The 14,424-nt window shown below is 52.1% G+C and overlaps 1 protein-coding gene across 1 annotated transcript; it reads right to left on the bottom strand.

Annotated features, from left to right (window-relative positions):
- Window positions 1–225: 225 nt before the first annotated feature.
- R3HDML (R3H domain containing like) lies at window positions 226–12,068 on the bottom strand. Its single transcript, XM_075012034.1, has 5 exons — window positions 11,808–12,068; window positions 6,726–6,844; window positions 4,150–4,282; window positions 1,761–1,876; window positions 226–358 (listed from the first exon to the last, which is right to left on the bottom strand). Exons 1-5 carry the CDS (start codon window positions 12,066–12,068, stop codon window positions 226–228), a joined length of 762 nt encoding a protein of 253 aa, XP_074868135.1.
- Window positions 12,069–14,424: the final 2,356 nt, after the last annotated feature.

The raw sequence follows: 14,424 nt of genomic DNA, 5'->3' as shown, positions 1-14,424 counted from the left end.
AGGGGAAAGGGTTCTAGCTGGGGTAGAAGAGAATAAGAGCAGGGAAAGACATGGACTAAAGCTTTCTAAATGCAGCTGGAAGCGAGGGGGGGCTAGGGGGAAAATCAGCCTGGCATGTCAGTGTTACAAAGAACCCTCCTAGTTTACACAGCGTTGTACATGGCAGTTCCCACGCTCTCCTGTCGCCGGCCACGGCTCCAGCCGCTGGGAAGAGCTCGCCAGGGCTCAGAGCCAGCTCACTTTGTTAGACTGGAGTCCCGGGAAGCACATGTTGTCGCTGCAGAGGCCACTGTACCTGGGTGGGCAGGCCGAGCATGGTCTCCCCACCTTGTAAGGCGCTTCTCCTATCCAATTGCCCCTGGAAAGGAAGGCCTGGCATGTGAGTAGCAGCACGCATTGGGTGGCAATTGATTGTTCTGGGAATACCTCCATCCCCTACTGCATAGACTCACACCTGCTCAGGAGTTTCTGACCATGTTGCCCTCTAGCACTGCACACTGAAGCGCGATGAGCCCCAGGGCGATTTCTTTACCGGCTGGAGGGAGGCCTGTGACTCAGGAGCAGAAGAATCCTAGGACCAGCCAAGAAGTCTGGGCCTCTGGTCTGCGTAACAAAACCAGTGCCTGCAAACAGAACTGGCTGCAGTGGAGAGCTCCCCAGCTGGGGGCACCATAGTGGGATGGAGGGCTGGAATGAAGCTCTGTCTTGGCTCTCTCTGGAAACAGCCTGTGCACGTGCAATCCGGCTGGTGTGCCTCCTTGTGCGTGCGCTCACCTGCTTGCTGACACCGGGGGTGAAGGTGTTTGAACCCTGGATCATTGGGCTAAGGGGAAGCTGGACGCACAGTGAGTCTAGCTCGTGCTCAGACTGGTATGGTACCCCCCACTGTGCAGGAAGCAAACCAGTGTGGGAGGGTTCACAGCCAGCCTCTCCCACTCCTCTGTTGGGGCCTGGGAGCTGCAGCTGGGTAGGGAAGACCTACTGAGGCTGGTTGGCAAGAGCTCTGAGTCACGGCCAATGCTTGCAGCTCTGGCTTTCCCCCGGAGGACCTCTGTGCCACGTGCTTGCTCAGCTCCCTTGGCAGGCGCAGGGAAAGCTCCCTAGGGCTAGTCCAGGTACCAGAGGAGATCCTGCTGAGCAAAGACTGAGCATTGAGGGTCTGGGTGATGCTGTCTCCTGGCTGGGTCAACTCAATTGCTTCCGAGCCAGGAGGTCCCACCCGCAGCAGGGCACTGTGTTTGGGAGCACGCAGGTCAGGCTGCAAGAATGCACAGCTCCTCTCCTCCCGTCAGGGGTCCTGCCAGCAAATCAAGAGCAGCCTGAGATGAAACCTGGTCCAGGGGGCAAGACTCATCCCATGAATGGCAAAATCAGGTGGGCGTGTGGGGAGGAGGGGAAGGCAGCGCTCGCGAACCCCAGCTCCCCCTTCGCTCTGAAATTGCCTATGGCTGGGGGAAGCCTTTCCTTAGCTGCCAGAGGCTCAAACTTCATTGCACCGTGACCCGCTTCTGAGAACAACAGTTACTGCCTGGCCCCAGAAAAGGGATCGAAGCCTGAATCCACCTCAGCCCCATTGCTCTGGGCAGGGGCCTACAGCCTGAGCCCTGCCACCCAGGGCTGAAGCCCTCAAGCTCTGGCTTTGGCCCTGGGCAGTGGGGTTCAGGCCTCTTCCCTAGCTCCCAGCAGGTCTAAGCCAGCCCTGGTGACCCCATGCAGAGTCCCCACCCACAGTTTCAGAACGGCTGCCTTGGCTCACTTACTTGATAGCGTAGTTGCACACGAGGTAGACCGCCTGCCGCCACATGCTGCCCCACACTTTCATGTTGGTGCAGGTGTTGATGGCACAGCCAATTCTGTTGGAAGAGGCCCACACCATCTGCATCAGAGACAGCCAAACAACAGCATAAGGACCGTGTGGCCTACACCAAAGCCGAAAGCCAATGTCAGGAGAACCCTGGCGCCTGCCAAGCAGAGGCAAATGGGCGTCGGTTCTTACTCCGGAATCTTCCCTTCCAGATAAAGGCACCCGAACGAAGCGTAAAAAACACCCCCATCTGACTGTCCTGGGAGGTGACTGCTGCAGGCCACCTTGTGCTTTGCTGACCAAGCGTAAGGCCAGATTTCCAGCCAAGAGACTTCCCTCCTGGGGGCACAATTTATGCCTGCACAGCTGATACCTGCCTGGTCATGCCCGAGGCTGAATCGAGCTGTTCCGATTGGAGCATTTGCTCCCCTGATTACAGGAATGACTCCAACAGAGGCATGAGGACTCGGCAATGCCCACCCCACGGGGGTCTCCCTGCCAAGACAGGCACTGGCTTCAGCCCTTTCCAACGTGCATCCTGCTGGTGTGTGGACAATGTCACGCACTGGTCAGGACCAGGCAGACCATCCATCAGGCTCAGGCCATAAGAAGCAGTTGTTACGCCTCTCGTTCCACTCCCAGGTTTCCTAAAGCCACTGCTCCAGACAATCCCCAGCTCACCACAGCAACAGCAGTGGCAGTGGGACTAAGGCGCATTCAAGCTCTCGGACAAGTCAGGTGGAAGGGGGATGAGAAGTCTGTGTCAGTGGCAGACACCCAGGTAAATACCGGTGGGGAGATTGCTGGGACCAAGCAGACTGAGCAGAGCAGTGGAGCTGTGCAGCTCGCTGTTAATTAAAGGGCTTTGCCACAAACCAGGGAAGTAAAGGAATATGTTCCCCCCAGTGCTGGTGGCTGGATTGCTCGGTGGGGGTGGGAGGGGCTGTATTTAAAGAGCAGCCAGACTTTTCGGCCCCCTAAATAGCTGCTCTGTTGCAAAGGAGCTGATTCATGATCAGCAAAGCAGGAAAAGGTTTTCCCCTCCGCTTCTTGGAGAGGTGCTGCTGGGGAAATGAGGCCAAATAAAAAAGCAGCACTCCTGCCAATGGGCCAAATCTTCTGCCTGTGCACCCGAACATGGAGAGAACCCCCTGCGACAGACACTGCCACAGCTCTTTGACATAAGCAGACCAAACCCCCTACAGGCAGGGTATGTGTCACAGGGCACCAGCTCAGGGTGCACAGCTCTGTGAACAGCTGCCTCTCCAGGTCGGCAGATGCTCCACATGGTATCACAGGGTGATAGCATTCCTGACAGGCTGCTAGTCCTCCACAGGATCTAACTCCTGCTTCCCATTGGCCTCCCACCTCTGGTTTAAATCAGCCAGCCTCCCAGAATCATCCATCCTCCCTCCAGCTAGCTCAGCCAGAACCGGTAACAGCTCCGCTATGGCGCAGTGGGAAATGCAGCCACTGCTGCTAGGAGAAGCTGTGGGGTTTAGTGGTGCTTTTTTAACGTACTTGCTTGCAGCAAAGGTAGGGTGCCAGCTCTGCTAGGGGACAGATCCAAGGACTCACTGCTGGGTTCTTTAGGTGATATGACTCATTGTCCTAAGAAGCAGCAGTAGCGAGCAGAGTTCCCCATCAGCTGGACACTTGGGTGGCCAGCCAGGAGAGACTGAAATGCCACCCAGCTGATTAGCAGAGTCCCCCCAACACCCATAGCCGGTAGCATGTTCTTCTATTGGCGATGCACATCTGCACATGCCTGGAGGGCACATAACAAAATTTATTCCAACCAGGGATGGAAAAAATTAGCGAGAACATTGGCCACGAGATAACGGCTCTGATGCTTCCTGAGTCCCAAATCCAGGTGTGCTACGGAGGTCTGAGTGCCCGGACCTGCCTTCCCCAGTCCTCTCACCATCTTCTACAAAACACAAGACTTGGTCCGTCAGATGGACTGGCTTCCCAGAAAGGCTGCCGGGATTTTTTGTGAAATTTCTAGTTTGTCAGTTTGTGCCTCTGCGTCAGACTCATGAGAAGTTTTGCACCTTCTCCTATGGGAAAGTCTGTCTCCTTTTGTTTGCCATCTTGAGAATTATTATTGTTTAAGCTTTGTGTTACTGTAGTGGGTCGGAGCCCTTGACACAGTCCAGGGCCCCATTGTGCCTGGTGCTGGGCAAACACAGAGCAGCAGGGCATTCTGTTCCATCAACATAAAAGGGATGGTGAAGATCCTCCACAGTGCAGTGGAAAGCGTTCTGATCCTGGCACACTACCATGGACATGTCCGCGTACTTAATAATACCACTACCATGCCCCCTGGGACTCTGGCATCGTACCTGGGTGTAATGGCTGCAGACAGAACCCCGGCATTTGGAGGGGCAACTGGGATTGCATTCACGAGGGTAGGGGAAGGAGTAATGGTGCTTCTCATAATACCAAGATTTCACAAGATCCACGACTGACCGGTACCTGTGGAAGATCACACACATTATCCCCATTATTCCCCCATGACAGAGCCAAGAATAGCCGTGTCTACACGTGCATGCTACTTCGAAGTAGCGGCACTAACTTCGAAATAGCGCCTGTCACGACTACACGTGCCGGGCGCTATTTCGAAGTTAACTTCGACGTTAGGCGGCGAGACGTCGAAGTCGCTAACCCCATGAGGGGATAGGAATAGCGCCCTACTTCGACGTTGAACGTCGAAGTAGGGACCGTGTAGTCGTTGCGCGTCCCGCAACTTCGAAATAGCGGGGTCCGCCATGGCGACCCTCAGCTGAGGGGTTGAGAGACGCTCTCTCTCCAGCCCCTGCGGGGCTCTATGGTCACCGTGGGCAGCAGCCCTTAGCCCAGGGCTTCTGGCTGCTGCTGCGGCAGCTGGGGATCCATGCTGCAGGCACAGGGTCTGCAACCAGTTGTCAGCTCTGTGTATTTTGTGTTGTTTAGTGCAACTGTGTCTGAGAGGGGCCCTTTAAGGGAGCGGCTTGCTGTTGAGTCCGTCCTGTGACCCTGTCTGCAGCTGTGCCTGGCACCCTTATTTCGATGTGTGCTACTTTGGCATGTAGACGTTCCCTCACAGCGCCTATTTCGATGTGGTGCCGCGCAATGTCGAAGTTGAACATCGACGTTGCCAGCCCTGGAGGACGTGTAGACGTTACTCATCGAAATAGCCTATTTCGATGTAGGCTTCACATGTAGACGTAGCCAATAAGAAGCAAACCCAGAGGAACTCTGCCGGAGAAGGCCTGACAGAGACTTGCTCTGAGATGCCCTCATGTATCTTCAAAAACAACGAGAAGTCCTGTGGCATCTTATAGACTAACAGATATTTTGGAGCATCAGCTTTCGTGGGCAACAACCCGCCTCATCGATGAAGTGGGTCTTTGCCCACGAAAGCTGTTGCTCCAAAATATCTGTTAATCTATAAGGTGCCACAGGACTTCTTATTGTTTTTGAAGATACAGAATAACTCAGCTACCTCTCTGATACTCATGGATATGTTTCCCAGAGAGGCACTTTGCCTGAGCTGCATTAGGGCAGGTACCCGCCTGACTCCCTCAAGAACCAAGAGTGAAACTGTGTTCCCAAGGGGCTGGGAACTGACATCAGGGAGTGGAGGAGGCCTGTTTGTGCTCATAGTGAGTGAAACGGGGAGCAGACCAGATGGGAAATGTGAAGGAAACATGAGTGAAAATTCTGCCTGGGTCTCTCCAGACGCCAAGGAGTCTGGGGCAGTACAATTGTGCTCACCTGCACTATGAGCTGCGTGTGTGCACACCCATGGCATGGACAACAGAGACTCAAGAAATCAGGCCCTCTCTGGCTGCATTAAATCACTCCTTAACCCCCGGAAGTCCCTGTGTGGTGTGGGTGCAAGAAGAAAGGGGACTTTTCCCAGGAAGGGGAAGGTTTCCCACCTGATCCAACTCCAACATTGACTCATTTATCTCCAGATGGTTTCATCTCCTTTCCTCACCCCATTAGCTAATGTGCCCAGCGTGCTTTGTTTTTGAACCTGGGCTTTTCTCGTCACAGCTCATCCCCTGCTCCAATCATCTGCCCGCATCCTGCAGCGGCTCTAGGTATAAGTTGCTTCACTAATGCCTGCAGGAGCACAGGTCTGCAGGTCAAGCAGAGACTCGCTCTTCACCATCCAAGTTGTGGTAAGCCACCCTCCTCCCCAAACACAGGTGGAGCCTTTCCTCTAGGCTGACTCACCGACATTGTCAGTGCGAATGGGTGTTATGGGCTCTGCTTCATCCAGGCCCCCTGAAGTGGGGAGGAAAGGGGAAAGTTGCACAGGAGCCCTGCGTTTTCAAAGGGACCAGGAGCTCCAGCCATGTCAGCAGTGGTGGTGGCCAGAGCTCCAGACTCCTTTGAAACACCGTGGCAGCATTACTCTGTGTGGCTGGGGAGCGGGGGCGGGGGGGCAACACTGTGGTCTGAGTGGTGCTAAGGACTGACTGCCCTAGGCCCCACCCCTTCTGCCCTAGGCCCCGCCCCTTCCCAGCTACCCTAATCCCCTTCCACTTTGCCCCAGGGCCCTCAGTGGTTATCCGCCCTGCTGGCTGCATCTCCTCAGAGCAACAGTGAACCTGACCCAGAACCATTTTGTCTGTCCTGGCCTTGCTCCCTGCACACTTTGAGTGGCACCTCATTCCCCTTGGAGTCCTGTTACTTGCTCTCATTTTGCTCTCAGTGGAGCGAGGTGCTGCTGAACATGAGTTAGGGCCCACAATCAGGCCCTAAACAACGAAGCTGCTAGCGAGGACATCTGTCGAACTAGATCACGTTTTGTTCTAGCCAGGGTTCTACTCAGATGGCCCAGTTCCTCCTGTGTCTGCAAAGCATGAGGACTCTGGCCTCATTTGATGCTGCACACATGATCAGAGCACAGGTGTGGATCGCTCACCTTCCAGAATAAACAGAGAGGTTCTGGCCAATGTATTTCATCAGCTGTGGTGGCCCATGGTCCCATGTGCACTGTACGGCCCAGGCTTCAGCAGACCTGGCGAGTGTCTCATCCCACACCTGGGTGAGGGAAAAAAACAGGCTGACCACATACGTTGTCAGGCTACAGTTCGGCGCAGGAGAGAGTGACTCATCCCCTGCAGAATCAAAAGGAAACATTTAACCATGACGCATATCCAGGGGAACCACCTTAGAATCCAAGCAGGCTGGTCTGGGAAAGACCTTTAGGTTCCTGCAGTTGGCAGGGCACCTCCTACATCATTCCCACTCGTGTTTGTACTTGTTTGGAGGACAGCAATGATCTTGCGGCAAAGGTATGGGACTAGGCATCAAGAGGCCCGGAATGAGTCACTTCCTGCTCTCAGCCTCACTTGCTTCAGCTGTTGAATGGGCATGGTGATATTGACCAGGGCAACTGTGAGACTAAACTGACGCCTTATATTTGGAAGTTGCCTTGTGATTCTCAAAGGGATGACACCATACAAAAGCAAAGTGTTATCTTTATATTGTCAACATCTCTCAGCATTTCAGCTTCAGCCACCTCCTTTGCTGCCTCTCTGGAGGCATAATCACCCTCAAAGGCTGAAAATGTTTTCTGGAATCCATTACAAAGCATCAGGTATAACAAGCCCCACCTTTTAGGAGAGCATGAAATACAGCCCAAGCAGCGTCTGTGTCAGGCCAGATGTGGAGGGCTGGTGACCCTTCAGCTCTGCTGGGCTCCGAGTACATGGGGCAGGAGACCAGGTCCTCTTCCCACACTGAGCTTGGGGATCAAAGCCCCTGAATTTCACCTGTCTTTTTGTATAATGGGCTGGGTTTGGGTCACTTTTTAGCAAACGCTGCCTGATGTTCAGATTTGGGCAAAACCAAAGCACAGAGGCTTTCTTAAATGCAGCTGGTCAGAGAGTCATAGGGTGTGTCTGTACTGCAAGATCAGGGTTTGAACTCGGACTCAAAGCCCACCCCCCCTTCCACGTACACACAAATGACATGCAGGAACACGGTGGGGCTGGAGGCTCTGAGCTCTAGTCAAGCCAGGACCCAAGGTTAAAGCCCTACTGCTTTACAGGAGTATGCAGCTGCGCTGGACTCGTGCTCTGGAAGCCTGGCAAAAGTAGTCCACTGGCCAATTGGCCGACTTTCTTTGTTCTCTGGACAATCGAGTTCTCCCACATTACATCATGCGCAGCGGAATAGGACGGCCTTATTTTGAAAGGCACTAGGAAGTCGGGGTATGGGTGGTTCGAATTGGGCCCACATATGCAGTGGGGATGCTGGAGCCCCCGTTGAGATACAGGATTCAATAATTCCTAACCGGGAGTTACAACTAAGTGTAGATGCTCCAGCACTTGGTTAACAAACCCAGAGTCTGCAACCTCAATTTGTACTAACTCTGGGCTTACACTGCAGCATAGACATACCCAGAGACTCCACCCAGCTGATACATCCAGGCTCTGAACTGGGTTCTACCCTATAGGCCATTTGCTAGTGCCTTGTACAGCCAACTTTTAACAGCCACAGGAGACTGTGCCACAGCTCAGTACATCTCCCACCTCAAGTATGGACCGGGGGAAACTCCAATGAGTTCTGCTACCATTGCAAACTTTCGATTAATTCAGAGGCAATAATCCCATGGAAGGCCACCCCCACCCCATTGCCTTTGACCAGGCGTGCACTGAATAGACACTCACAGCTATTAGAAACGGAACCCTTGTTTTCCTCTCTGCTCCATGAAGTTCTCTGTGACGCAGGATGCAGTGATGGTTCCAGCTTCATTTCCTGCCATTGCTGCCACCACGTGTGGGCAGCTGAAAATCCAGGGGCCAGGGAAGAGGGCTTACAAGTGAAACACGTGAGCCCTGCTGCCTGGAAGCAAGGAAGCCAACCCCAAAGGGAGAAGAAGATGGGATTGGCGGGAAATAGTGACCTTATAGCTCGCGGTAGACAACACAGGAAGTCTTCTGTATTGCCCACTGTCCTCAGATATCTCAATATCCCTGTCAGGAGCACAGGGCAGAGACTACGGGGTGAGCCAATGTTGCCCACCACTGGCCAACAGATTCCCTATGGGTCAGTTCTGACTTTTACTTGGTGGCGGCACCATGGGTTAGTTCTGGGCACCATTAGAGGGTGGCACCCCAGGGGTGAGCTCTCAGTGCCAGTCGCTAAAGGACATGAACAGGCTCTACCAAAAGGTTGTATTGTGGGTGGCTTCTAAGCATTATTACACAAGAGTTAACACTATGTTTGGAGGGTGTTCATATGAGCTCAGACTTGCCCGGGGGCAGGGGGCATCTTTGCTTCACATGTAGTTGGACGAAATTGGCAGCTTCTAAAGCCAGACCACTGCTTGCCCTTCTCTCTCCCAGGCATTGGGGCCTGTGTCCGAAGCAGCTTGCGGGGTGGTGGATGGGCGGGGAGGAAGTTTTAAACACTGTGTAAATGAAACAGCTGCTCTAAGAAGTCAGAACAACACAGGGACAATGACGGTGGTACCGCTGCATACGCGGTAGATGTTGTTACTCACTGACAGCAGGTAGCTCTGTTTGTGGAACGGGGTGTGTGACGCCTTTTCTCTCTGTACTTCTGGCACCTCACTGCACCGTCAGAAAATGAAGCCTAATTCTCAGAAGTGCTGATGTCCATGGGAGCTGGAGAGCTTCAACCCCTTCACAGATTAGGCCTGTAGTTAGGCCACGCTCTCAGAAAACCATCATCCAGCATAGTCCGTCAAGCTCTCACACGGACCCGCAAGGGAAACGCAAAAAAGGGAGACCTTGGACAACATGGAGAAGGTCTTCTGAGACTGCAGGACAACAACTGGGGCCCTCCTGGGGCCAGCAAGAAATTGTGTCCTGAGACAGAGTGAAGTGGAAGAGCCTTGTAGGTGACCTATGCTCCACCTGGAGTACAAGGGTTGAGTAACAGCAGTAGTATGTCTGCACATCACTGGCTAGTCAGACCTGTATGCATGGTGCATGAGTTAAACTGGAGTCTGCAGCCAGATCTTCTGTCTATGCACAGCACCAAGCCTGCCGCTTTCACTCAAACATTAGCAGCAGCAACGCCAAGCAGGAGGAGAAATGACCGACCATTGCTTTGCCGGGCCTGCAGGGAGAAGTGGGGCCAGATTACCCCAGCAGGCAGCGCTGTTGGGCAGCACCCATGGAAGCAGCCTGGGGTAGATTCCACAAGGTGCACGCAAGTTCCTGGTTTGTAGCAGATGATGCTTGGTTTTGCCAGGATTCTAGAGTGGATACAAGCACAGGCCTGGTCATAGGAGGCGCTGACTCCCTCCCTTGACTTCAGTGGGTTAAAGGTGCTCAGAGCTCTGCAGAATCAGGCCCATAAGGAGGTCTCTTTTCTGTCTGCTGCTGCTGCTGCTGCTGCTGCTGCTGCTGATGTTTCCAGCCGATCCCTGGTTCTCCTGTCCAAAGCCTGGAATGGGATCTAGACCTTGGCACGTTCCTTACAGACTTGCTGTCAGTGCTGGCTTTTCCACGCAAATACAACTTCACTTTTCTACTCAAGGGCTTGCTTGGAAGCCCACTGAAGCCAGAGGGCAGATCCCCACTGGATAGACTTGAATGGGCATTGGGTCAGAATTCTGCTTATTTTTTATTCCTGCTTTTTAGTAACTCCAAGTTTATACTCCCAACTTATCTGGGCACATGAGAGAAAAAAGAAAAGACACAAAACCAACACTCGGTGGTTAGCGTTAGCTACTGAGTTAGCATCCGAGAACCAGGAAATGCCCCAGGACAGCAAGCCAGGGCTTCCTGGAAGATGCTATTAAATACCAGCTACTTTCTTTGGACCCCCGTTCCCAGCCAGGGCACTCAGAGCTGCTAGCAGGCAAAGTCAATGTGATGTGGCACCCTTTTGTCTCACATCTTCTTTGCCGACAGCAAAAAGCAGCTGCTACAATTACCATGAACAAAGCACTGGGAAAGACTCTTTCCACGGGGCCCTGCAGGCTGCTGGCTGCTGCAGAGCTCAGCCACTCCCCTAGGGTTCCCTCCCTGAGAGCCTCACTTTTTGCTTTGTGAAACAAGCTCCATGCCCAGTGGGCTCCCCACTGTCTGCAGGTCTAAAGCTTCCTGCAGGTGCCCACAGTCTGCAGCAGGGTGGAAACAACTGACTAATCATGGCTTGTGTAAACACAGCGGGTGCTCTGGTTTAACTAAAAGGAGGGGGCTAACTGGGCATAGCTCCACATGCACCTAGCTGGTGTTGATTTGATTTATACCTGTTCCGGTCCAGACACCCACTGAACTGATCCGAATCAGCTTTCAGCCAACGTCAGGGTGTTGACAGGTGGAGCACTGGCAATTCAGCATTGCTCCCTTAGTTCAATGGGTGCAAAACTGTGTGTAGACCAGAAGGAGAAATATAGCAAGAGCTGGAACTTCGACTCACAAATGGATCCGGAGAGCACGGTCAGTACCGGGGGCTGTGGCTGGAATATGCTGTGTTGAACTGATGGGCACTGTCTGGGCGGGTGTGACCCATGGCAAGCGAGCTCTGTACTCACTTACCCGTCCCTTTCCTCAGTCAGGTCCCTCCCAGACGCTCTCCTGTCTCACCAGGAATAATCATAGAAAACAAACCAAGTCGAGCGTAACAGCACCACGTGTTGCTGAGTAACCCCCTGGGCTTGTTTTTAACTTCCGTGCTCCTTCTCCCTCCCCGGGTCTGGTTAGGGGGTTTACGCCCCTCGCTTGCATCATGTTTGACTGTGGGCAGGAAGCGCATGGGGTTACTGCACTGAGACCGCGCCTGTGACTCTACTGACACATGGCACGTGACCGAGAAATAACAGATCACAATATGAACACGGCCAGGGCCTGACCCTGGTCTCAGCTGTGCAGATGTATTGGGCACTGCCAGTCCAGCAGAGCTCCATTCTGCAGCAAGGCAGTTCTTCCTTTCCACTGGCTTCCTCGACAGATGGTGCTACAGCCTTAAACCTATCCAGGACGCCGCCACCATTTCTGCAGCAAGAATAGCACAGACTTACCATATACTCCATGTTGGCAGCTGGCGGGGAGACCTCTGCCCGCACTTGGTTGTGGTAGTCCAACAGGGCACTCATGTCCCGCGGAGAGAGGTATCGCTTTCGGCGACTCCTTGGCACCCCAAGGCCAGACATCAAGCCAGCCTGAGTGCTGCCAGAGGGGTACAGTAGCTCAGTGGCATTGGATAGTACAAAAGGGCTTGATTTTGGTATAATCCAGAAGGCCAAACTAGTGAAATACAGGTGCATATGCAATAAAGGCATTTTAGGTTGCTGCTGTTGTGCTTACTTTTTGCACCTTGTCTAATCAAAAGAAACAAACCAAATGGAAATGAAAAAATAAGGCAAACGTCTTCCTTCTGATGGTGTATCTGAAGAAGGAAACAAAAGAGGCGCTGTTTACTTTTTGCATTGCACGTGAAAATTCCACCTCCCCAAAGACCGTGGAAATAGTTCTTTCCAGACTGAAAAACACAAGACACTGACAGATGCTTTTCCACAAGCAAAATAAGTTTAAAAAGCAGGTATCTTTTATAAAGTGGAATTCTTTCTTATCTATCAGAGCAAATTCTCTGGGACCAGCTGTAAAATCTGCAGAAATGTGGGTGATTCTTTTTTAAATTGAGTACAAAATGTTCCACAAATTTTTCACTTTCAGAACCCAGGCTAATTAATATCATGATGCAACATTAGTTTAAGGTTCCAGCTCCTCTGATTTCTCAGGTTTTTAGTATGTTTAGTGGCTCCCTTTAAAAACCCCAGAAATCTTTCTCAGTCACATAAAGAAACAAACAGCAAGGTCTAAAAGGATCAGTACAAGCTCTCAAATAACATTTTTCTTGAAGGAAGCAAAACAACCCCTTCAAAACCACGATTTAAAAAATCTTTTTTTTAAGTAGCTGCACCTCGTAACATAAATGAAAGCCATTCCCCAAAGAAGCAGAGAGGACGTTTCCCAGACTACATACCTTGAGGACTGAGCTAAGAGCAGCTGTTAGCTGCAGCAGCAACAGACTGGGAGACTGACCTTTGCAAACAACCTGCTCAGGCACATGTGGCAGAGGGATTTAACCTAGCCAAGTTCTAGGAGCCTTTGACAGCATCTGACGCAAAATCGGCATCTTAACCCTTCCTCCGGGGAATGCCCTACGGTTTGAAAAGTGCTCTGCTGGTCAATTTATGGTCTTTTCCTTGTGTACACACTGCCCTGCTCTGCCAAATACTCTGACTCTGCTAAAACAGGCTTCAGTATATTCATTTTATACCCTTTGCAGCCTTACAGGGTTTATAATACACACCACTCATAACAAGCAAACACAGCTTCTCTTTAGTTGCAATACATTATGGGACCCTTGCATTGTATTTGCGAGACTCTTCCAGAACCTTTCCTCCCTCCAAAGGAACTTGTGCAACCCACACACCTAGGTGTGGTTAACTGTCCCACATACTGGTACCTAGACCACATCACCAAGAAAGAATAAGTGTCTTCTACAGCCTAAGATGAGAGCCAGCTGGCCTTTAGCTCAAGCTGTGCCTGCACTAAGCTTCAGTGGTCCCAGGTATGAGTCTGCCTGTGGGCAGGTACACTTAGTAGTAAATTTACTTTAATTTTGAAAGGGGAAGGAGGGCATATATGTTGCCCTGGCAATTTGGCCCCCTTGGCAGCTCTCTTGGAATTAGAGAGCTTCCTCTAACTGGTGTGAAACAGAGCAGAATACAACCTTCTGTCTTCTCATCTGTAGAAGGGTGGCCAAGAATAGACCATGGGGTCCAATCAGCGTTCCCCGTAAGCTGAGCTCTTGGGTGGCTGCCCAGGAGAGATTCAGCTGCCAGCTAGCTGATCAGCAGAACACCCACAGCTACCCACAGCTGGCAGCCTGTATGTCTGCTGATGGTGCACATCTGCAGGTGCCTTAGTGCACATAACAAAATTTATTCTGCCTGTGGATGGAAAAAATTACAGGGAACACATGTTCCAGTTTGCAGCATTTCACCTGGGCAAACCTCTCCTCCCTTGGAGTGACAGGGCCGTGTTGGAGAGCACCTTTCCAGGGCTGCTCTCTGGCCACCATTGTGTTCAGAGGAGCCGCTTGCTGGGTGCTAATCAGGGTGCACTATAGATTTGAGGTAGGATGAAAATGAATCCATGACAGTGACAATGGCTTAATCACAGTGTCCTGGGTGGCAGAGAAAGGGCCTTTTCCTGCAAAACCGTCACACTCATTCAGTGCAGCTTAACAGAGGTCAACATCACCTCAGTTAGCTAAATCAGATCTGAGAGCATTACCTGTGCTTGCCCAGAGCAGAACGGCCTGTAGGAGTTCCATGGGCCTAAAGGAATTACTACAGGCCAGGAAACTGTGAAGTGCTCATCACATGCTCACTTCCTCTTCTCTTTATACCGACTTGGACTCGAGTCTCTGAAATGTGTTGAGATTTGTGGCTACCATTTTGCACAGAGTTGGCTTGATCAGACAGTGCAGAATAAGACTGTATGGGGCTCCATGTTCAGCCAGCTCTGTACATAGAGTTGAATGGGCCCACCAAACTAGACATGTAGTCCATTTCAGGCATGGCAGGTTTGCAGAGATTTTGGTGGTGCCTAGGAGGCCCAGAACCC

This window comes from Carettochelys insculpta, chromosome 17, assembly GCF_033958435.1.
Source record: "Carettochelys insculpta isolate YL-2023 chromosome 17, ASM3395843v1, whole genome shotgun sequence".
NCBI classification, from domain to species: Eukaryota; Metazoa; Chordata; order Testudines; family Carettochelyidae; genus Carettochelys; species Carettochelys insculpta.
The sequence above is the reverse complement of the archived record's forward strand: the minus strand, read 5'-3'. Positions and strand labels throughout refer to the sequence as shown.